This window comes from Corvus cornix, chromosome 26, assembly GCF_000738735.6.
Source record: "Corvus cornix cornix isolate S_Up_H32 chromosome 26, ASM73873v5, whole genome shotgun sequence".
Classification (NCBI taxonomy): domain Eukaryota; kingdom Metazoa; phylum Chordata; class Aves; order Passeriformes; family Corvidae; genus Corvus; species Corvus cornix.
The window spans coordinates 1771882-1795812 of record NC_046354.1 but is presented as its reverse complement, the minus strand read 5'-3'; the positions used below and the strand labels follow the sequence as shown (position 1 = coordinate 1795812).

The following is a 23931-nucleotide window of genomic DNA, read 5'->3' as shown; positions in this document are numbered from 1 at the left end:
ATCACTGCTGATAACACGCATCAGGTAGGTATCGATAATAACTGATAATATTTATTGATGGCCTTGCAGAGATTGGGAAGGTTTCAACTCCTCAGAATCCTCAGGTACTCCCGGCTCCGATGGTTCAGTCACGGAGGGCTTTGATTTACAGCGTGTCGCAGAATTCCTGGGGACAGCAGCCGGGAGCGGCTCCTGCTCGGAGTTTGCACCGCGCCCGGTGGAGCGAGAGGATCGGAGCTTTTTTTGGGAGAAAAAGGAGCGGCTGTGCGGCTCCACGGCCGCGGGGAAGAGCCCGTCCCTTGTCCCGGGGACACCGGTGGCGCTCGGAGCCGGGACACCGCGACGCGGAGCCCTCCTGGCCACGCTCATTGCCACACCCAGACCTCGCCCAGCACGCCGATTTCCCCGCCCATGTCCCCACCCATAAAACCTTAACCCCGCCCTGTGGCCACACCCGCCTGTCACTGACCTCACTGCCGTCCCTCCCCTTTGTCCCTGGCCTCGCCCGACGACTCCGCCCCATTTTAAGCTCCGCCCTCCGACCCCACCCATGCCCCACCCAGTAACTGGCCCCGCCCCAAAGTGATCCCAGGCCACGCCCCCTGCCCTAACCACGCCCCCACGCCCACCCCTCATTCACTGGCCCCGCCCCAAAGTGATTCCAGGCCACGCCCCCTGCCCTAACCACGCCCCCATTCACTGGCCACGCCCCAAATTTACTCCAGGCCGCGCCCCCTGCTCTAACCACGCCCCCAGCCCATCCCTTATTCACTGGCCACGCTCCCTGGCCCAACCACGCCCCCAGCCCACCCCTTACTCACTGGCCACTCCCCCTGCCCTAACCACGCCCCCAGCCCACCCCTCATTCACTTGGCCTCGCCCCCCGTGTTCGTCATCCCTTGGCCACGCCCCTCCCTCGTTGGCCCCGCCCCTCCCCGCGCGGTGGTGGCGCCCCCCCGCGGCCGGCCCGGCGCACACGCGGCGCTTTTCCCGTTTCCACACCTTTTATTCCCCCCCGCTTTTTTCCATAAAAATTTGTAATAAAAGCCTTCCTCTCGCGTCGTATACAAAATATTCACTCTACCGAATAAATAGAACACGAACGTCTCGCGGGCAGGATGTGACCTCAAAAGGAAAACCAGCATCCATCCATCCATCCATCCATCCACCCCCCCGATCCTTCCCTGTCCGAGGGATTCACAACAGCCTCAGTTACGCTCCCACTCCTCCACACTCCAAACTCCCAGCTCGCCAAAAGAAAGGTGAGGCAGGAGTCATCTGTCAGGAGAACACCTCATACCGGGAAGGGAAAAGCTCCTGCTCACCAGCTCTGAGGAGCTCGTACCCAAACCTGAGGAGCTCGTACCCAAACCTGTGCTCAGACAGAACCAAATCCTAGAGAAAAATCTGTGGTCACACAGGGAGTATCACTAACAGCAGGTGAGGGATGCTCTCACCCAGACTAAAACATCCCTTGCTGGTCTTACATGTGATCCTGACACAGCAACTGTTCTTAGAAGAAGCCAAAAAAGCCAATTTTGTAAGGATTTCCTCTTCTCCTGCTCCCTTGCCCTGATCTCCTGTTATAAACCCCAGCTTGCACCCTTCTGCCCCTCTGCTTTATCACCTCGGGGTTTGCAGTGACAAATTTAAGGCCTTTCCCACCAAATCCCTCCACCTGGAGCTCAGTGTGGAAGCACTTTAGGCACTTAAATTATCAAAAGCACTGCAGCATCAGAGCAGCCTCTGTGCAGGGAAAGTTCCCCACATTTACGTAAGAAATATTAAAAATAAAGGGGTTTTCAGCCTTGGATCAGGGGAGCATTTCTTCACAGACACCCAACCTCTGGCAATAAGATTTTGTCTCAAATCCTTCCTGCTGCAGCCAGCAGTGGACAGAGCCCGGGGTAGGAAGTCCAGAGCCCAAAAACGTTTCTGGAAGTGGTTAAGTCACTGCCAAATCCGTCCCCAAAACAGCTGCATGTCAGCACGCTGACCCTGCTGTGGGAAAGGGAGGCTGGCAGGCCTATAATTTGAGAAGAACTAAAACAAAAACAGTGACCCCTGACGGGAAAAGGACGATTCGAGCGCTGAGCAGCCCTTTGAGGGCCCGGCTCAGACAGCAGGGGAGTCACCCGGCCTCCCTGCCAAGGAACGGGCTGACAAAACTCTGCCAAAATAGCAACGTTTCACCCTTCAGCCCAACCTCACATGTGCATCTGGCTGCCCACACACCTCCACAAAAAAATTAGTGACAAACAGCTCGTTTAGCGCAGGCAGAGTCGAGGGCTGCTGGGGTTCTGTGCGTGCTCGCAGCACCCATCCAGCCTCTCCTCCGCGCACTTTGGATCACTCCTGACTGGGGGCCAGCACCTCAGCTCCTCCCTGGTGCGTGGGGAGTTCTTGGAGTGGTTGGAATCTGCCAGCAGCAGATTTGTCCCAGCTGGGCCACTGCAGACAGGGAGTGGGACTGGCCAGGGGGACTCGTGCTCTGCTGCCAGCGGGAAGTGACTCAGAGCCGGGAGCCAAAACAACCTGGACATCCCAGGAGGGTTTGGGCCCTGGGTTAGGGCAGCAAGAGGTGCTTTGCCTCACTCTAACAGGGGTTTGCTCTGCCTCAGTGAGAATCTGGACTCCTGACTGGAAAAAAAAAAACATTTTAAGGCAGCCCAAACAGCCACAGGCAGTGACCAGCTCCAGGTCTGAGTTTAACTCATCAGCAGCTCCCCCGGGCCTTCCAGGAGAGCTCTTCCTGCTCTACTTCACTGCCACAGGACTGAAAGCCCCTCTGGGAACAGATTTCCCTGGTGTGTGGCAGCATCTTTTAGGGGCCATGTGCGGGAGAGACACAACAGGATCCATGAGGGGAGAGAGCAAACGCAGGCCGAGGCACTGAGGTGAGGAGCGAGAGGTCAGAGTTACTGGGAACTGTGTGAAGAGAGCTAAAAACAATCATTAAAAGGAAAAATAAAAGCTCAGAAGTCCTCTCTCTATCTGATGCAACCTGGTACACAGGTAAAGGTGAAGTCACCCTCTGGAACTGGTCCTAATGGGATGTTCCTTGTTTTTCCAAAACAAGGCACAGTGACTTTTCTCCTGGATGGTTTTGGATCAAGGTGGGGAAGGACAGAAGGGCAGAAATGTGGGTGCACACCCGGGCACCCCCTCGGTCCCACAGCCAAACCTTCGCCACCCCAATGCTTTTTTTTCCCAGGAAATCTCCTCCCAGCGTCCCATTTGCTGAAGTATTGCTCAAGAAGTTGGGTAAAACTACAACAAGCAGGGGGAGAGGGCACAGCTGGAGATGGAGGAGAGACAGTGATTTATCCCCTCCTGTGCTGCTCCTGCTCAGGAACACGAACCCGTTATCAGAGGGAAATTCCGATTCCCTTTTCCCCTCCCCGTGCAACCCCTTTGGTGCTGCTGTGCCGTGCTTCCCTCTGCTAAAGGCACCTTTGGAAAGCACTTCAGGCCCGCAGGACAACGCCCCAAAGCCTCTTATTTACACCTGAGATTAACTCCGTGCTGGCCCCAGCCCCAGAGCCACCCCCAGGGCGACAGCAGCCGCTCGGGGACGGCCGGTGCCACACGAGGTGCCCCACAAGCGGCCCCGTGGGCACACACACAGCTGGTTCTGCCACGTGCTGCCACCCACGTGGCTGCCCTGCTGTCACACAGAGTACTTGGCCATGTCACCCTTGTCAAAGACAACTTTGGTTGCGAAGTAGATGGCGACCAGTCCGAATCCAGCAGCTGACACCATGTAGGCAGTGACCGACTGGGTGAACTGGACGATGGAGCCCATGAAGAGAGAGGGCACGACCTGAGAGAGGAGGAAAGCGCTGTCCAGGATGGCCAGGTCCAGGCAGATCCCTCGGCCAGGAGCCCCCGGCTCTGGCTCTCCCACCATGATCCGGAGGGAGACGTCGCAGGAGGAGCTGACGCACAGAGCGGAGCTGGACACGGCTGGAGGGGAGGATGGGGACGAGGAGGAGGAGGAGGAGAAGAGGCTCCCAGCGTGGCCATTCTGGTAAGGCAGCTTCTGGCTGGAGAGCAGCCCTTTGGTGAAGGCCGATTTCTTGTCCAGGAGAGCGGCGTCTTCCTCCTCTTTCCTCTTGTATTTATGCAGAAATACCTGTGGGAAGGAGGGAGGTGTGTGAGGAAGGAGCTGGGACTCTGAGGGGGCCTTGTTTTTGTGCAGGAGAGCAAAATGAGCTTTGTGTGTGTTCAGGGGAGTGCCAAGCCTGAGCCTGGCCCACGTGAGATGGGCTCTGGGAGCCAGGCTGGCTCTTCCCCACTGGCACAGGATCCAAAGCAGCCCTGACTCACCGGGGGAACCCGGCCAAGCGGGGCCTTGGCTGTGCTCAGGCTCTGGGGCTCAGCAGCCCGAAGCCAACCTGGGGACATTTCGTGCTGAGCCCTGGGCTGTCACCTCCTCAGTGGGTGCCAGAGGAACCTGGACTCAGCCCATGCTGGCATCAGCCGAGGCAGGGCAGGAGTGAAGGGCCAGAGTCCCCTGTGGGGTGTCAGGCAGCCAGGGCAGTGCGAACAGCAGCGTTTGGTGTTTGTGGGGTGGGTGACTGGGAATCCCAACCCTGCCTGCACAAAGGATCAGCCCAGAGCCCGGGACGAGCGGCCACTTCTCATCTGGGATGCTTCAAAGCGACACCAGCTGGGACACAACAGCCCTGGGAACTCAGGGAAGGGCTCTTTTCTCAGCTCTGCAACAAACCTCAACTGAGTTGCTTCATCTGCCTGCCCAAAGTCTTGCTCCAGCCAGGAAAAGGGGGCAGGAGCGACCAAAATCTTTTCCTTCTCACCCTTTTTTGCCTCACTCCGCTCAAGCTGTGAGGTCTCTGGAGCATTCCCACAGAGCATTTGTTCACACCAACAGGCCATGGGCACGAGAGACCAAAGCCAGCTGTGCCCTCCCTGATTGCACTCCCAGCCTTTCCCTGTCGAGCCTCCGGCACAGCGTTGGGAATGTGGCCTTCCCATCCCCAGCCTGTGGAGTTTGGGTTTCATTCCATTGATGAAACATCCACGGGAGATCCCAGCCAGGCTGGAGCCCTTGCCAAGCTGAACATTCCCTCACCCCCCTACTCTGACAGGATTCCTGGTGCCATTTGGGATGGGTTGTTCCAAAGGATTTGTTCAATGGGAACATCTGGATGCCTGTGGTAACAACTCCTACTTACTCCATGGCACAGCCAACCACTGCCCTTGGGATGAAAGAGCTGCTCTCAAACCACAAATTAATTCTGCATTTGCAGCACAAGAGAAACTCCCATTGATCCAGTGTGCAGCTCAGGAACCTCCTAGGACTTCTCCACAAGGATAACATCTGTGGGACAGGGTTACGAGCTTTTGTGCTGGTGTCACAAGTTTCACAAGGTTTATTTTCCTTGGAGCTGAGGGAATAGGAAGAGCTTCAGTTTGCATTTTACTGATCTTAGTGCTGAGGACGAAAACTGGAAAGCAGGACCTGTGAGGACTGAAAATCCTTGAGTTTTGGACCCCCTCAGGCTGGCAGAGCTGCAGAATTCACACAGGGATAACTAAACCAGACCAGTTTCCCTAAAATATGGGAAAAACCTAAAAATACGCAAGGCCAGGCTGCCCTCAGCTCCCTGCAGCAGATCCCTACCTGCTTGTCGTGGTGGTAGAGGGATGCCAGCGTGTAGGGCAGGATCTGGAGGGCAGAGAAGGTGAATCCCGTCAGGGCAGCGGAGATGGTGACCACGGTGACGCTGTGGGACAGGCACATGACAAAGGCGGCCCCGGGGAAGAACACCACGCTGGCCAGGTACACTGCCCGCGTCCCAAAGTGCTTCACCAGCCGGTCCATGATTGTCGAGAAGAAGATGGAGGTGATGCACTGCAGGAAGAGGCCCAAGCTGCCCATCCGGACACCTGCGGGTGGAGAGGGGTGATGGGCACTGCCCTGGCTGCCCCCGGGATTCACACAGCCAAAAATCCTTCCCTCAGTCCCAGACCCCAAAAATGTCCTTCCCTCTCCTTCACTCCCAAACCCTGAAACATCTTTCCCTCTCTGTCAGTCCCAAACTTCAAAAAAGACAGTGAGGCACAAACCCTGCCAGCCTGGGCTGGCTCAGGGAGCAGAGCAGCATCACCCAACAAATCCCAGGACTGCACCAGCCACCCTCCAGCCCCCTCCCTCCACCGTGGGCACCCCAGTCCAGCTGGAGATGGGAACCCAAATGCCATCCTTGTCTTTGGAAATCATTGTCTGCCCCTTCCTCCTGCTCTTGCCCCAGGACGCATCACCTGCTGCTGAAGCAGGATCGGCTGTTATCTGATGCCAAAGCCAGCAGCAGAACAAAGGGAAGCAGGAATTGTGCTTAAGCCAAGGTAAAGTACAGAACATGCTCTGAACTGCAGTATCCGGTAGCAATCCGGACCTTACCCTTTTGCAAAGATCTCTCTGATTTCAGGGAATTAAAACCATTAACTCTTTGGAGCGGGGATCATTACTCAACACATGTTTCTATGACAGCCAGCACAATGCAGGGCTGACCTGCTGGCAGCTAAACAGTGCAAGTGTTAAATAATAATTAAGCTGCCTCTAAGTTAAACAGACACCCAGCACAAAGGGGCAGTGTGCTGCAGGGCCCTCCGAGTGGAAAACTGCAGGAGGAGGGCCAGGAAGGTGCCTCCAGAATAAAAGATTTGGATTAGGGAGAGGAAAAGAGCGGTTGGGCAGGGAACCAACGCAACAGCCAAAATGGGACAGCAGGTAACACCCGTGAGGAGGTGAAGTGCTGCTGGAGCAGTGTCCTGGGGTGGGGATGTGGCATCTACAGGCTTGTGATCAGCACTGAAGCACTGGAGAGGGGGCTGAGACCTGGGAAAGCTGCTGGAGGGCTCCCAGAAACATCTGGGAGATGGGAATCTCCCAGCAGCACGCAGGGAAGAAGCAGCAAATCCCATCTCACTGCTACAGAACATGGCCTGCCTTCCCAATCCCTGCTCTCCAAGACATGGGGAGCACCCTCACCCCTTGTTCAAAAAGGGGAGGAGAGCAGTGCAAGGAGCTGGCAGCAGCCAGCAGAGCCTGTAGACAGAGCCAGCCCCATCCCGCTCCGTGTGCACCCTGCCAGACCCTTCTGCCACTCAACCACCCAGCCCTGGGCCAGGGCTGCCTTGCCAGATCAGCGCTGGGAAGAACCAGGGGGTGTTTCCCAACCTGGTCCCCCGTGCCACGCTCTGGGAGCCATGGGAAAATGTTCTTTCCTGACCCATCTGCAGAAAGCCAAGTTTGCTGTAGCTTTTTTTCTTGCATTACCAGCAGAGCTGAGCTCGCACTAAACCCTCCTGTCTGAAGGAACACCCGCCTCGCTTCTCACCTTCATCGTAGTGGCGCCTGGCCTCCGTGCCCGGCTTGGCCCTGGGCACACCGTGGTACAGCCCTTCCCCAACAAAGTCCGTGTAGAACAGCATGAAAGTCATGAGAGCCATCCAGCTGCAGAGCTCGGCCACGAACAGGCGCCGGATGACCCTGGGGATGCGGCAGTAGAGGCCGTGCAGCCGCGGCAGCAGCGCGCACAGGTTCCTCAGAGCCTGCAGCACGTGCCTGGCCTGCAGCAGGCAGGAGCCCCGGGCCAGCTGGCAGCAGCAGCACGACAGGGACGGCTTTGGGGACGTGTCCTTGAGCGCTGGCCCATCCAGGATATCCCCCTGGGCGGCCTCCTCTGTGACGAAGAGCGTGGCCAGCACACAGCCGAGGAAGATGACGGCCAGCAGGCTGAAGAGGCAGCTCTCCTGCCCGCCCAGGTAGGGGGCTAGGAAGGCCCAGTCGATGGCTGGCAGCAGGTAGCCGATGCAGCCCCCCAGGCTGATCATGAAGGCGTACATGGAGAAGGCCTGGCGGCAGTTGTCCGGCTCCTGGAAGAGGTCGGAGAGCAGGGCCTCCAGCGGCGTGAAGCACACCTGGCCGCAGAAATCCAGCAGGCCGATGCCCAGGATGAGGAAGGCGATCTCCAGAGGCCGGGGGTTGAGGGCACACAGGCTGGCCAGGCTGCTGGCGTGGGGGATGACGAAGAGGCTCAGCAGCACCCCCAGGCACAGCACCCAGATGAACGGTCTCCTCCGGCCATAGCTGCTGTGCCAGTGGTCGCTGGCCGAGCCGATCAGCGGCACAAAAACCAGCCCAAGGACGGGGCCTATCCCTGGGAAAGAGACGGAAGGCAGGGGGGGTGTTACAGGGACAGAGCTGGTCCGTGTGCACTCTAAAAAGGGATGTTTCGTGAATTTGGGAGGTTTCAGTGGGTCACAGCCCCTTCCTCCACACAGCCCTGCAGGGACAACTCTCCCCCACCCGCCGGACTCAAAAGGTTAAAAAAAAAACACCTCAAAAGAGGTGACAAAAGCTACCTACCCAAAACCATGGTCATGAACTTCTCCTCCACGCCCACTTCCAGCAGCAGCGGTGGCACGTAGGTGATGCCGGCGGCCAGGCACACCTCCAGCCCGAAGGTCAGCGAGTTGACCAGCAGCAGCTGGGTCCGGCGGCTCTGGAAGGACATGCTGTCCCCAGCCCCCCGAGCCACGCTGCCCCGACCCCTCAGTGGCACAGGGCTGTGTCCTGCCAGCTGCAGAGCTCCCGGGGATGCTCCCCAGGCAAGGAGTGGAGCTTCCCTTCCCGGGCTGGTGAGGAGATGCTGCTTCCCATTTTATCAACGGTGAAGGAACTGTCTTTTCCTCTTACTGCAAGATGTGGAGAGTCCAGGCAGGGATCTCACTCCAGGCTTCTCCTCCTGCTCAGCGGCTGTGGTCTGTGGGCAGAGAGAGCGTTAAACACAGCGGGGCCAGGGGTGAAGCCGGGGACCACACGGATGTGTCGCTGCTTGAAAGGGACAGTCCCCATCCCAACAGGCCGGGGAGGGTCTGGGAGAGGGGCAGGTTGAAGGATAAAAACTGCATCAGTGCCAGGTTTGTCCCCAAGGGTTTGTGACAGGTGAGAGAGGGTTTGCAAAACCCAATCCTGCCCTCGAGGATTGATGACCTCTCTGTCCTGTCCAGCCACCTCTTACAGATGGCAGACACAAAGGATTTGGGGTCTCCTCTCCCACGGAGATCAATGAAGAGCCCCCTCCAAGGATCAGGGGAGTGCCTGCAGCCACACGGGGTCATCTCCAGAGCCCACCACGCCCCTGCCTGATGCCCAGGACATCCCCCCTGGTGTCCCACAGGTTCCCGGGGAGGCAATTTCACCCAAATCCCATCTCCAGCCCCCGGGATGGGGCAGGGAGAACAGATGGTGCCTCCGTGGAGTTTCACAAACAAACCTGACCCACTTTAGCCTCATCTAACAGCGACTGGTAATTACCTTACTCATTAGACTGAGTCATTTATTTGCCCTGTAACTGCTCCCTTCTCTCCGGCTTCTCCGGAGGGGAGAGGCCACCGGCTCAGCACAGGGGCTGAGCAGCCAGGGCAGGAGGGAGCAGAGGCCTCTCAGTCCCAAACGACAGAAACCCTCCCAGGTCCCCAGAACCCAGCCCAGCAAACTTTGCTGAGAACACCTCGGGGAGGTGGCCTGGTGACACGAGTGCTCCCGGACTTCACAGAGCCCTGCCTGGCCTCCACCACTGCCCAGGTGCTTGCAGGCAGCTACAGACGGGACAGCTTCTGTCACTTCTCTCTCTTGCCCCGTCTCGCCATCAGCTGATAACGCACCAGAGGGTGGCTGGAGGAAGCCGGCAGGGTGGGGGATGAGGCTCAGGCATCACTCCCTGCCTCTTGTTGCAGCAGAGAAGCCACTCCTGAGCTGCCAGGCTGCCAGCGACACTCAATAAACACCGATTATTCCCCTTCTGGGACCCTTCACCTTCCCCCTCCGCACTCACCCAGACCTCAGCTGTCACAGAAGATCTTCCTTTCAACGACGAGAACGTTTAAACGCCTCGCCCAAGGTCAAACAGCAAACAGAGAGGGAACGGCAGCGGGTTGGCTTTAATCACCAGAGCCGGCTTCAAAGGAGCCCTCGGCGGCCCCAGCCGGGCTGAGCATCCCTTCAGTGCCTGGATCTGCAGGGAAGCGCCGGGGGCAGCGCCCACCTGGCTCAGATGTGGGTTAGCCACAGGATGTGTCAGCCTGGCTCGGTTAGGAGGGGTGCCCAGCTGGATCCCAGCCCTGGGATAAGGAATTTCAGCTCCAGCAGCACGAACTCGGGTGACGTTCCCAGAGACATGAGGCGAAATTAACCGAGCCACCAGTGCTCTGGTGAGACCTCAGAGGGAGGCGGAATATCCACTGGCTGCTGCAGTCCGGGGTCTGGAGAGCTCAGACAGGGGGAGTTATCCCAAAATAAACTCCAAACATCAAGATTAAAAATGGTTTTCTTCCCTTTTACTGCTATGGCAGAGGCTGGGGAGGCAGCAGGGATGTGTCCATCTGCCTGAGCATTCCAGTTTGGAGGCAGAGCTGGATTTCTTATCTGCCAGTAGGAACAGACCTGTCTCTGCCCCCTCCACACCCTCAGAGGGCTTTAACGAGAAAATAAACCCAGAAAAAATAATCATGAACAGCCAGAGACGGGAAGTCTCAGCAGCCATAAAGCTGTGGATACAGTTGCAGCAGATAATGAAATTTCCTGTTTGAGCTGAATTTTATCCCAATACCCATCAATTACTCCTTTATTCTTTCCCATAGAATAGAGACAGGGGAAAGACACCCCAGTGCTGAGTAGGAAAATCCCCTGATCTGGGAGGACAAGGAGTGGGAAAGGGAGATTTGGGAGGCTCAGGGAGCCAGGACTCACCTCGTCCCTGGCAGGTGCTCCCTGCAGCCCAGCCCGGGCACACAGCGCTCAGCAAAAGCTGCTCCGGTGTTTGCAGGGCAGCAGAGGTGGAACGAGCACAGGTTTGGTTTCAGGGCCCTCCCTTTCTGCTGATAACAGCGGCGTTATTAACACCACACCACTCCTGTGGCCGGGCCCCTCGCTGAGGGCTGGGCAAACACTGCTGGGCACCCCCTCACACAGTGCTGCCCTGAGGGAACCCCAGCTCTGGGCTCGCACCTGAATTCTGCCCAAAAACACCCCTGATATTCACAGTTATCACCGTCCCCTCGCTGATCTGCTGGTGCTCCAGCACATGGAGGATGTGGGGTTGGTATTTTCTTTTTAAAGCAAACAAGGTGTCCCTGCAGCTTTGCAGGTGACAGGCTGGCCCTGAGTAACAGCCCCAGCAGCAGCAAGACCAAACACCCTTCCCTGAACCCGCTAATCCAATCTTTCCCAGGGGGATTTATCCTCTGGACTATGCAGGACTGCTTTGGCTCTGGCGTGGAAGGAGCCAAGAAAATCCATCCCGGAGCTGGGAGATCCTGGTGGAACAGCAGCAGTTACACCTCAGCCAGGGGAGCTGGCAGCGCCCTGCCCATCCCAGAGGGATTTTGGAGACCTTTCACAGCCCCACGGGGGCGGCTGGTCCAGGTGACACTGGCACTTCTCACCCTCTGGCCTCGGTTTCCCCAAATTCCCACAACAGGGGCAGAATTTGTCCTTCCCTCCTCACGGAGCATGGTGACAAGGGTCAGAAACAGAAAGGGACACCCGAGGCTGTGCCCTGTGAGGTTCCTTGCTCTCAGCAGCAGCAGAAGGGAGCCACATGTGGGGCTTTCCCACAGCTGCTCCCCGGGCTGGCGTGCCATGGGACATCAACTGCTGCTCTTCCTTCTCCCTCCCTAAGGAAAACCAAACCATCTCCAAACCCACGGGTTTCTGCTTCACAAACCCAACTTTTCCTCCCCTTTCCCTGCAGAGAAACAGCAGATCAACTCCCAGAGGCTGCCTCAGCTGGCAGCCAGGTAGGAGGGCGGGTCCAGGGCAGGAGCAGAGCGTTGCTGGACAAAGGAGAGGAGAGGAGGGGATGAAGCCAGGGAAAGTTTTAGGAAAAAACAACCCCAAAACACCTGGGAAAGGTGGATGATGTGCAGGGCACTGATGGACACACACAAAGACTGAAAGAAGTCTCTCCTCATCCCAATCTCCTAAACCTTCCCAACACAGGATCTTAGAAGAAATCACATCTCAGCAGTGCTCAGAGTGAAGAGTGAGGGCTGGTGATTTTAAAAATAAAATGCAGGGGTACTCACTTGGCAGAGAAAAACTCATTTATTCCTGGAAGAATCCATGTCCTGCTACTCCATAATCTTTCCAGTCTCTCCCGTGGGTGCAGAGGGGCCAAGAGACGATGTTAAATGTGGTTGTAGGCTTTGGTCTGTAGTGGTTGTGCACCTCCTCCACAGTTCAACAAACAGCAGTGGTCAGACAGCAGAGAATCTGATTCAAGGTGAGGATGCTGAGGCACTGGAATGGGTTGCCCAGAGCAGCTGTGGCTGCCCCATCCCTGGAAGTGTCCAAGGCCAGGCTGGAGCAACCTGGGGTGGTGGAAGGTGTCCCTGCCATAGCAGAGAAGTGGAAAAAAATGAGACTTAAGATCTCTTCCAACCCAAACCATCTGATGATTTTATTATTAATTATTTCTGACCTGTCAGGGCTGCCTTATTCCCTTAGGAAAGGAAATCCCTGAGCTCAGGTGGGGCCGCTCCAGCCCAGCAGTCCCCAGGTGATCCAGACCCTCACTCCCCCTCCCTCCCCAGGGCAGGTTTGATGCCCAGAGAGAGGGGAGGACAGGGGGTTCCCATTCACAACCCCAGAGTTACATTTCCAACCTTCCAAGGGGCTCTTGATGAACGTTACGAATTCCCTGGAAGCCCTTTGGAAGAAAGGGTGGGAGAGAGCACGGGGAGGGGAGGAAAGAGCTCAGGGAGCCGCCGGGGCCTTTCACAGCTATCAGTGTCCATTCAGCGGCGCTGAATGGGAAACGCACCATGGAGAATAGCTCTGGCAGCTCCTCGGGATGGAATGGAAACTCACCTGACCTCTCCTGACCCCCTCCCCGGCCCCCCTCCCCTCCCAAATCTCCTTGACCCCATTCACAGCGCGGGGAGAGGGGAGCGCTCACGGAGGGAGGGGAGAAGGGCGATTGATTTGGGCTCTCGGAATTAACCCCGCGTTTCCTTTGAGCCCCGGGGCTCCATTCTTAAGGAAAGAGCAGCAGCCGCTGGAAATCCCCTCCGGGGAGAAGAAGGAAGAGCCGGGAGCCCCGGGGGATTTGGGATTCCCTCCCTCATCCCACAGGGCAGTGTCCAGCAGGCAGGATCGATCAATCCATGACAACTCCGACTTCCACACAGGGAGACCCTTGGATTTGTCGGGACTGGGGCTGGTTCCCTCCTGCCTCGCTGGAACCTCTGCACTGCAGCACCCACAACAGGATCCTGCTGCTTCCAGGGCTAAAATCCCGAGCTGTCCAAGCCTTTTTGGGCTCCTGAGGCACAGAGGGATCCCTGGCACAGACACACGGCCGAGGGCACCTCCATTTGGGAATGGGCAGCCCAGAGAGGATGTGTGCCAGGGTGGAGACAGCTCTGTCCTGCCTGCCCTTCGCCCTGGTACCTCACGCTCCTCTCAGGAGCTGCGCCAACAACTCCAGGGATGCTTTAACCTCATCCCACACCACGACCATCACCCAGAGCAGAACCCCAGGCTCCTGTCCCACAGTCTGCTCCTTCCCTGGCCAAGGAATTGCTCCTGCCAGGAGCCTTTCTCCCAGCAGAAGATAAAGCAGCAAAGAGTGGCCAGTTCCAGCCAGGCCTCCTCCTCCTCCCGCTCCAAACAGGAACCGCCTGTCTGACTAACGGGGTCACTGACTCAGCAGAGGCCATGCTGACACTTGTGGAGCTCTCTTAGGGACAGACACGAGCCCAGGGCCACGGCAGTGCCAGCACGTGCCAGCAGCTCTTGGCTGGGCTTCGCCCTTGGGATGCCCGGGACATCCACGCCAGGAGCATGGCCAGGAGTCGGGCACACACACTGGAGCTGGGCACCCTGAGTCCTGCAGCCAGCAGGGGCCAGGGCTGGTGGGATGACCCTCACCTCATCAGGGGCACCCAAAAGATGAGTTCTAGTCAGTGGTGATGGGGTGAAAAGCCCCAGTAAAGCTGAGCTCAGCTGCAGAGAGTTCTCCAGCCTGGGCTGAAGGAACCACACTGGGACTGGTGCTGGTGCACAGCGGGGTCTGGCAGCGTTCTACCCACTCAGGACTGGCATCTCCTCACCAAACTTCATCAAGCAAATCCTCCCAAACTCCTCAACGCAGCCAAGAGCAGCAGCATTTCAGCCCCGAGAGCCTCAGCCCTCCTGGTCACGCTCCCCTGAGCCAGGCGTCAGGTCTGCTGCAGGCAGCCCCAGACCTCCAGACAAGCTTGGCTGGCTCCACGGCAGAGCCACAGCTTTGTTTTGCTGCTGCACGACCCAAGCTCTCGCTTTTATTCATGAGAGGAGCCCCCGTTCCGGAGCGGGAGGGGAAATGAGATGATCTGCTTCTGCTTTTCACTCGTTTCTGCTGTTTAAAGACTGTGCCCATCACCCCTGGCACTTGATCCAAATCAACCTCTCTGCTGGCCTTTCTTCTCCACATTATTTTTTTTAGCAGAAGAATCAAAATGTAAATTGAACTAGAAAGGGGGAAAAAATAAGCCCCCTCCAGGTGCCCCCTTCTCCTCGGCGTGGGGACGAGCACAGATTATATCCGGCAGCACATGACCAGGGCCTGTATTTATGTGTCAGAGTGTAAAACCCACCCTGCTGAGCTGCCTTTTCTCTGCCTGGGGCTGGGGGCTTCTGCTACGCGTCTCCTCAAACAGCCCCACAAAGGGGATTAAGGAGAGCCCCTCAGCCCCGCAGAGTAATCCATCAAATTATCCCTTGTTGGCGTTGCTGTCCTCTTCAGGGGAAAAAAAAAAGCAGGAAAAAAAAAAAATAAAAAGCCCTCCAAAAGCTTTTAAAGGCACTGAAATTACACTTGAGCCTGAAACACTCCACCCAGCTGCTGGAGCCCACAGCACAATGGGCTGGTTGTAAAGGGAATCCCGGGAAGTGAGGAGCAAGGAAAAAGAGACGGACACTTAAAAAGGGCAGCGGCCTCCCCACGGCTGCAATGCCAACAGGTGGCTCAGACCCCCCCACACTCGGGACCCTGCAGCAGATCCAGCCCAGTAAGGCCGGCTGGACATCCCAGTTACCCACTGAGAGGGAATCCGGGGCTCTGGGATGGGTTTGCTGTGCCCCGATGGCCCTGTGGATGCATCCTCAGCAGAGGTGAGGCTTGCAAAGGTCTGCAGTCATGGGGGAGCATCCAAACCGCTCCTGCAGGGAATCCAGCTGGGGTCCAGCACTGTCACCCTCTGTCCTCGCTGTCCCCAGAGCCCTGGGACTGGACAGGCCCTCAAAACCCTCACAGAACCCCCACCATGAACAACAGGACTGTCCAGGGCTCAGGGCATCTCCACCAGTGACCCCACAGGCAAAGCAAAGCCAAACCACACTCACCAAAATCCTGGGAACACTTGGAATCTGCTTTTCCTTCCACTGCAGCTCCCTAAACTTCACAGGAACTTCTGTGCTGCTCGTCACCACCCTGCTTGGAGGGATGAATCCTCCCTCTCCACCAGCCCTGCCTGAGCAAGCACATGGGATTTCCTGGGTTTGCATTGCTGCAATCTTTTGGAGAAAACTCTCAGTGAAACAGGGATCACGAAGTGCTTACCCCAACAAACTGGAACTGGGAAAGAGAAGAGCAAACCGGTGCTGGTGGCACACAGAGCACCCACGTGGCTGTGCCACCGCAGCCACAGCAGCCAGCTCAGACTGGACACAGTGACACACAACGCCTGAGTTACAACCACCAGTGCTGAGTGAAAGAGAATTATTTCCCCATCTGTCCCAGGGAGGAGATGGGGAGCCAGAAGCCCTCACTGCTCTGCTGTGTCTGCTCACAGGGCTGGGAAAATGGGAAGTGAAACTGCAGCTTCTTGCTTGCAGCTGGAGCAGAAATGCTGCGTGAGGGGACATCTGACCCCTCGGCAAGTCAGCTCCAGCTCCTCCGTGGCTTCCAGGCAGCTCCAGCATTTCTACCCCATCATTTCTGGCTTTATCTGGAAAGCTGTGACAGTCATGGGGCCAGCGGAGTCTCGGGACTGGCTTTGGCGTGGGTAAGACAGTTCTGGTGTCCGAGCAAAAACCAAAGGCCAGAGCAAAGGCCAAGGCTGGACACAAGGCTGCAAATCCAGCCCTGGGCTGGGATCAGCTGGAGCAGTGCAGGAACAAACTGTGGAGCTCTAGGAGGGATGAGGGGTGTCCATGACCCCAAACTGTGCCCACACAGGGGTCAGACAAGTTTCACCCCAGCAGGAGCCACCAGCACCCAACACTGAACTCCAACCATCCCTGGTTTTGCCAGGAGCCTGCTCCTCAGGAGAAAAGGGAACAATCCAAACTGCACACATCCTCGGAGAGCAACAGGCACACAACTTCCAGAGCCCCTCTGGCTGGAAGTTTTGGGAGCGTGACCTCGAGCTGTTGCTCAGAGGAGACACCGGGAGCCGTGGACACAAACACAGAACCAGCGGGCCCTTCTGTAATCACACGGTCCTTCAGCCATCCCTTCATGGCAATTTTCTGCTCCGCAATCCCGGTTATTTGTGTCCCTGCCGGAAAAGTGGGATGCTAACAGATCCCTCAGCCAGCCCTCTGACCTCCCCTGGCAGGTTGGGGGGGGTTTCTCCCTCTCTGTTTTCTGTCTGTAAAATGAGGTCATGGCTTTGAACGAGACAAAAGAGCCTTTGCAGGGTGAGGAATAGCCCCGGGACAGCTGGGAGCGCTGAGCCCCATCACTCACAGCCAGGGCACAGCCAGGGTGTGCCCAGAGCTCAGAACACCCCCCTGGTGTCCCTGGCACGGGAATGGGCAGTGGGAACGTGCAGAAAGGAGGGAATGAAGTAAAACTCTCTAAATATTTTAAACCGAGAGTTGCTCTAAGATCTCGTTGTCCCCCCACCCATTTCCGCCCTCCCAGTCCCCCTCTGGCCCTGCAGGGGGTTTATGCCAACATCCCAAGGCACTTTCTGCCACACCAGCCCAGGCCAGCACCCTCTGCCACAGGGGGAGGCGGGCAGGGAATAATGGGAGTTTTCTGGGGTGTTTTAAGGCAAAACCCACAGATCAGAGCTGTAAAAAAAAGCAGTTTTACGTGCCTGGGGCAGCAAAAGCTGCCCAAGCTCTGCCTCCTGCCTGCAGCACATCAGCCCCTCGGGGTTAATGAGGGCCCTCAGATCACTGCTGGAGCACAGGGAGACTTCTCCTTATCGTGGCAGACCAGCCATGAGGCCTGGGTCTGAAAACAGGAGATTCCACGATTTTATTTCTGCCCGGTAATTGCAAAGATAAGGAGCAATCAGATTTTTGTTTTGTAAGGCAGATAAGTTTCACTGGAAGGTCTTGATGGGGAACTTACGAAGCCTTTTTCCTTTCCCCATTCTCACTATCAGTCTAACGGGGTGCAGACTCCAAACATGCAGGGATTTAACATTCACCCAAAAAGCAGAGCAGCAAGGAATATCTGGAAGGGACATTTTCCACTTTAAAAAACAAAAAAAAACCCAAAACCAAGGCTCAAAGCTGCCATTTCTCCAGGAGGCGAATGGAGTGAGGCATTTTTACCACCCCCTCACTCCCCACCCAAACAGGAACCTCACTTCTATTTTGAGCCCTGGAAAGAACTTCAGCCCTAAATTATTAGCTTTTTACTAATCAGGCACAGGGTTCAACTTCAAAGCTGCCTGGATTTCGCAGAGCCCTCTGAGCAGGGGTTTTGTGGCACAGGGCACAGAAGGGACAGGCAGGAAAGCGCTGTGAGAGCTGGAATTACTCCGTGCTTGCTGCTAAAAACCCTGGAATGGAAGCTTGTGCATCGAGAACTCGAGCAGGGGCAGGGTTTTCTCTCCACACCGGGCTCCCCCTTGCCATTATTTGCTGGGGTGAAGTTCAGAGAGCCACAAAGGAAGCAGAGAGAGCTCTGATATTCCTGCAGCGTGCTCTGGGCTGCCTCGGGCACACAGCCAGGGCACCTCGGGCGAGAGCTGGCAAAGGGCTGGTGCCCAGCACCTCCCGGGCCATCCTGGCTGTGCCACCAGCGTGCGCTGGCTGCCCTGGCACCCCGAGGGAGCCGTGCCCAAAAGGCTCATCCTCTGCTAGCGGCATGGGCCACAGGCAGCGATGGATCTGGGGGCAGCACAAGCGCAGCCTGTCCGCAGAAATCAGGGATGAAAGAGGCCCTGTTGAATCATCTTCCCCGGGGCTGCCGCAGGACTGCTCCCAACAGCACATTCTCCAGCCTGAATGGAGGGATCTCAGGCTCTGAGGCTGCAGGAATTTCCCCTGAAACAATATCCATGGGCTAGAAAGATTTAATAGCTGGGAAGTGTCCGTCCGTCCTTCCTTCCTTCCTTCCCTCCAGTTATCCCCCCGTGCAATTCCTGCGCTCTCCTTTTGATTTGCACGCTCAGACCCCTCTCCAGACTGCGCCCAGCCTCTCTCCTAGACCCGGCTTCAGTCAATTCCCATGAAAAGCCGCCCTTCCAGGCCCATTAATTGCTCAGTCGGCCTTGGCCGGGGCACAGCAGCCTTTTGTTCCAGCGCCGCTCCAGCTGCTCCCGCCGCCCCTGGCGCACAGGAATCGTTTGTCACCAACATTCCCGAGCGCACCTCTGGAGCCCGGCAGCAGCAGCGGCCACACAAAGCCCTCCCCTGTCACGCCACGAGCCAGTACCTGGCACCACAGCCCGCTGCCACTGTCACCTCCTTGTCCCTTTGTGCTCCAGCTCTCTGGATTTATGAGCCGCCACAGACCTCCAAGGAAGCGCTCGCCCCGTGACCACAACAATCCTTTATTCTCTCTGCACAGCTCCGAAGGGAGAATTTGGTCATTTATGCCAGAACCCAGAGCGAGGTAGCGCAGGGATCACAGGGAGAGCACTGACAGGACACTCAGTGTCAGCTCAGGGCCTGGAGATGACCAAAAGATCACTTTGGGTAGCTCCTCTCCTGACTGAAGTGACCCCCACAGCCCTGGGAGAGGGGAACGAACAGGAAAACACCCTGGAGCAGTGGCAGATCCTTCTCCAGGGGCAGATCCAGCCCAACATTCCCAGACTGAGCACTGCTGATAGGAAAGGCACAAAATCACCATCAGGGGGGAAATCACTCCCAAGGTCCAGTCAAGCTGGAGGGGTTTGGTCACACTTCAAACCTCACCCCAGAGCCAGTTCTGCCCATTAACCCTAAATTAAGAACAGGCAATTAGGATGCGAAACAGCATCAGAGCTGAGGTCTGATCCTCACCTCAGCTTCTTCATGCAGCAGGTCAGAGCCCAGCAGGATTCACTCCTAATGTTCGGGAAGGGAAAGTGTGATCCAGGGATTTTTTTCGCACGCCCCATTTCACCCAAAGTCTCAAGCCATAAATCTAAAGCAGGATTTCGGTGTTGCCCACAACTCTGTGCACGTTATTCCTGGAGCTGGCTCCAGCCTGCTCTGCGAGAACATTCATGTCCTCTGAGTGCTGACAACCCGCACGGATTTGAGTCACTGCACTCATTATATTTCTGCTTTTCCTGAAGTCCCAGCTCCTGCAGACAAACCACCATGGAGAACTTCAGCTCCCAACAAAACAAAGGTGGAAAAAACCCCAAAAAGCAGCTCCCTTGATTGAAGGGAAAAATTTTTACACCTCACAAACCAACCCCAGCGCCCGGCATCGTTTTAAGTCGCTATTTTCAAATAAACCTCACTGCTTTGCCAGAGGCCATCCTTAAACCTCCTGAGCATTCCAGCCCTGGCAATGATGAGAATCCATCTGCAAGTCACCAAGAGCTGGCTCTGAAATCCCCAGATCAACAACCCACCAGGCTTCCCTGGATGAAGGACGGGGCCAGTCCTTGGGATGTGGGCTAAGAGCACTTTCTTTTAGCTCATGTGTAGCCACGGAGAGGAAGAAAAACGGTTCAGAGCTGCAAATCAGGCACCTGCTCCTTGCTGTGTGTGTTCCAGCCGCCTCCAGCCCCGAGACAAAGGAGCCTTTGGGACCACATTCCTCCATCGCTGCCCTTATTTTGCCAGACAATATTCACGGGGGTCTGTTTCTCCTCTTCTGCAGGCTGGCAAAATGTTAAGCAAATATTTGGGAACGGCGAGAGGAACCAACATTTTAGGGTATGAAAACAAGGAGGAAGGGCACAAATTAGGGGGACCTCCAAGGAACACCACGCAGACAAACAAGAACGAGATGGTGGCCCCAGAGTTCCACTGAGCTTTGTTTTCTGAACAAGCAGCTCGGCAGCTCAGCGGGTTGGGCACATCAGCAACTTGTGCAGCTCCGTGACACAGGACCAGCCCCTTCCAGCAGCGAGGAGCAACAGCAGCACGAGGAACAGGCTGGGCTTTCGGCATCAGCAATCTCAGATAACTGAACACTGGGGCACAGAACTGTTAAAATAATCCTGTCGTTTACTGTTTTCCTGTTCTTTTCTTTATGGTGGGCGCAAGATTGTGCAGATCCACGCCTGACTGCCTTGCAGGGACGGCTTTAAAACTTGCCCCTGCTCCTTAAAAGGCAGGATTCCTCCCTGAGGGTCTCCAACCCCTTTCCCAGCTGAGCCAGGGGGTCCCTGTTCTCCCATGGACAGTCTGGATGTCTGATATGAAGCAATCAGAAACCAAGACACCAGCACTGAGAAGAGCTGACAGCTGCTCACGAGCTTCTCATGACTCCCTTGCTCCACTCTCAGCCTCAATCATGAGCTGAGCATAGCTGAGAGGTCATGAGACGTGCCAGGGTGGCTGTTTGGGCTGAGTTTTAGCTGTTTGGGCTGAGTTTTAGCTACCAGGAGCTGTCCTAGGCTGGCTGCTGCTCCAGGAGCCACAGGGCACCATCACCTGAGGGAATTATTTCCAAACAGAGGAAATCCAGCCCATTTTGGGTTTCTGTGTCTCCCTCTCCATCCCCCCGGCTCCTAACACGGCTTTACACCTGCAATTCCCTGCTCACCCCAAGCACCACCTCCCACCCCTCTGCTGCTTTCCCTCCTGGCTCCCTCAGAGCCTCGAATCCATCACAAACCTCCCCAAATTTCACCTCAAATCCATCACAAACCTCCTCAACTTTCACCTCGAATCCATCACGAACCTCCCCAACTTTCACCCTGCGGGTCAAGCGTTGCTTTGATGTTGCCCCAGCAGGGAAGAGGAGACAGCAACACATTAAAGAGCACCTAAAGCAGCCCCACAGGAGCCACTCCTTGGGGATAAACACAAACACCACTCACACCTCTCAGAGCTCCTCTGGAGAGCTCAGCCATCCCCACTGTGACAAAAGCAGGGTAAAACTCTGAGGGGAGTAAAGCAGAGGAGAAAGAGAGACCCTGAGCACAGCACTAAGGTGATTTTTTTAATTTCTGAGAGCCTGCACTCCCAGTGCCATCAGCCACACGAGCCCAGCCACCACCCGGAGCCCCGTGCCGAGGCTTCAGCTGAAGAGAAGAGAGATGAAACTCAGGGAGGAAAAACCAAAAGCCCCTCCTCCCCTCCCCAGCCCTGCCACTTGAGTGCTCCAGCGAAATAAACAGTTTGGGGAAAAGGTTACCAAGAGTTTATGCTAAACATCATTTCCTAGGGACTCTGGGGAAGATAAAGTGCACCCAGGGCTGTATTTTTTAACTGGGGGATCAGGCCAGTGATTCCAGCCTCTCCCACCATGGGTATGGACAAAAAATCTGCTGATAAAAACCGGTTTTGCTCCTTCAAAATGATGCCGCTGGTGGAGTTTGTCTGGAGCACCTTGAGGCACCTACAATTGCTTTACTCCAGGGGTGATGAGCTGTGAAACTGCTTCACTCACGGCATGGTGCTGGTTCTGCACGGCCACAACCTTCCAGCAGCCTCCCGATGCTGGGGAACACCTGGAGGCTCGGGTGCTGTAGCTGGGACCTCATTGAGAGGACACAGCACCCACAGCGGTCACTGCACAGCTCTGGGCTGGAGGGGAATATCCCCAGAGCAAGGAGAATTTCCTCCCTAAATCCCAACACCGGTTTATACCCTGAAATACAGGGATTTACATCCCCTGTAAAGCTCTGATTTAATTTGCTATTAATTCTGGAGATTCTTGTTATCCATATCAAATTTCTAATCCTTTTTATTTCCCCCTCCCCCCCCCCCCCCCAAATCCCATAAGCCAAACGCTCTTGGCTTCCACGATGTTCTGAGGTAATAAAATCCAGGGTTTTAGGCACTGCCTGGGATCCCAGGGTTGGCAATCTGCCTCCGGTGCCACTCCCCACAAGGGGAAGGAGCTCTGGATGATGCCAGAAAGTCCAGGTAGCATCACACATCGAAAAGAAAAAAAAAAAAAAAAAAGAAAGAAAGAAAGAAAGAAAATTGCAGGTGGGGTGAATAATAGAGAAGCTTTCAAGGCTGGTACACGTTTTTCAGGAGTGCCTGCATGACTTCAGTGCCCAGGTCATTTGGGTACTTTTGAAGTTCTTCCTCAGGTTCTATTTCTATAAATTCCGAGTTATTCTCATGTTACACACGTAAAGGCTGCTCTCCTGAACCACATCGAGAACCAGGACAGGGCAAAAATGGGATTTTGAGCCTGGCCACTGTCTCTGTGCTGCTCACGAGTCTCACAGGTCCAGGTGAGCAGCAGGAAAGCTGTTCCTGATCTGTATCCCATCCAATTTTTTGTTTGTTAGTTTGTTTGAAACATAAAAATGGAAATCAAGCATCTTGCCCGGTCTGGCCATCACCAGCATAAAATGAGAACGTTTATTTTAGTGCTTTTCCCTTCCTCCTGAAGCTGTCATCCATGGGAAGACAAATGAGTCTGGTAGTTTATGTTTATCATAAACTACTACAGCATTTTACCACCAAAATCTCGAGTCCTGCCGAAGTCAGGAACCCCTGGAATTATCCCCATTGTGGCATTTAGGGACCGCTGCTGAGGCAGCGGATCCCCCTGAGCTGGAGGGGAGGCAGCGAACCCAAGCAGAGCCTACAAGCAGGCGTAATGAAAACTCCCCTTTGCCAGGTGCTGCCTCGCTTGGATTTTAAGGATTCACTGACCTGTCCCTGCAAGTCTTCAGGATTTCTGGGAGTCCATCCCGCTTCCCGACCTCTCTGCCCGTTCAGAAATCTTTAAACCGACGCGGTCACCGTGGCTGTCCCTGCAAGAATGAGAAGTTTGGGAAGCACCCCGGGCACACGGCTCTGTCCCGGGGCTCGGGCAGGGCAGGAGACCCTCCCACAGCCCCACCTGCGGCCACTCCTGCTCCGCTTCCCGACGCGCGAGGGGTTTTTGTTTTCCCGCAGCAGCTCCAGCGCAGGAGCATCAAACCCGGAGCGCTTCCTCCTCCTCCTCCTCCTCCTCCTCCTCCTCCTCCTCCTCCTCCTGCTGCCGCTCCGGGCAGCGCCCCCGTCCCGGCCGGACCCGGCGGGCAGCGCTCGGTGCCGCCTGCCAGTCCAAGTGCGGTGTGACCCCACAAAGCCCCCGACCCCCTCGGAACCCCCCGGGGAGCTCCCCAGGAGGGGCAGCGGGAGCCGCATCCCGGCACGACCAGCGGCATCCCGGGGCAGCCGCATCCCCCCCGCGCCCCCGGCCCGGTCCAGCCCCGTGCCCATTCCCGTGCCCAGCCCCATTCCCGTGCCCAGCCCCATTCCCGTGCCCAGCCGTACCTCAGCGGCGGCCGGGGCTCAGCCCGGCGCCCGCGCCTCCGCCGCCGTTTAAAAGGGCAGGTTCTCCCGGCAGGGAGCATGCGCTGCCGCGGGCGGAGCGCCCCGAGCCCCCCCGGCCGCCCCGGGCCACCCCCCCCGCCCCGCGGGCCACCGAGTTCCGCCGGCGGAGCATCCCCGCGGCCCCCGCAGGGAGAACAGCCCCGATCCCGCAGCCTTCCCTGGAAGAACAATCCCATTCCCGCAGCCCCGCAGGGACAACAGCCCCGTTCCCG

The 23931-nt window shown here is 56.6% G+C and overlaps 1 protein-coding gene across 10 annotated transcripts; it reads right to left on the bottom strand.

The window, feature by feature from the left end:
* Positions 1-985: 985 nt before the first annotated feature.
* Positions 986-23742, bottom strand: SLC45A3 (solute carrier family 45 member 3). 10 transcript variants are annotated; one of them, XM_039565291.1, is made up of 8 exons: positions 23660-23742; positions 23051-23151; positions 15422-15549; positions 12121-12426; positions 8399-10908; positions 7368-8189; positions 5648-5913; positions 986-4135 (listed from the first exon to the last, which is right to left on the bottom strand). In XM_039565291.1, the coding sequence occupies exons 5-8, from the start codon at positions 8544-8546 to the stop codon at positions 3671-3673; spliced, it is 1701 nt and encodes a 566-aa protein (XP_039421225.1). In that variant the 5' UTR covers positions 8547-10908; positions 12121-12426; positions 15422-15549; positions 23051-23151; positions 23660-23742; the 3' UTR covers positions 986-3670. The 10 variants fall into 10 exon arrangements, with proteins under 10 accessions (XP_039421225.1, XP_039421228.1, XP_039421230.1 ...); XM_039565294.1 differs by lacking the exon at positions 15422-15549 and having other exon boundaries at positions 8399-8795; positions 9870-10908; XM_039565296.1 differs by lacking the exon at positions 15422-15549 and having other exon boundaries at positions 8399-10155; positions 10784-10908.
* Between the last annotated feature and the right edge of the window lie 189 nt (positions 23743-23931).

Excerpts from the sequence above, each read along its gene's own strand:
- SLC45A3 (XM_039565291.1), bottom strand. The coding sequence starts at position 8,546 with ATGTCCTTCCAGAGCCGCCGGACCCAGCTGCTGCTGGTCAACTCGCTG. Across the intron at positions 8,190-8,398 it reads GTTCATGACCATGGTTTTGG|GGATAGGCCCCGTCCTTGGG; the intron begins GTAGGTAGCTTT and ends TCTCTTTCCCAG. Across the intron at positions 4,136-5,647 it reads TCTACCACCACGACAAGCAG|GTATTTCTGCATAAATACAA; the intron begins GTAGGGATCTGC and ends TCCTTCCCACAG.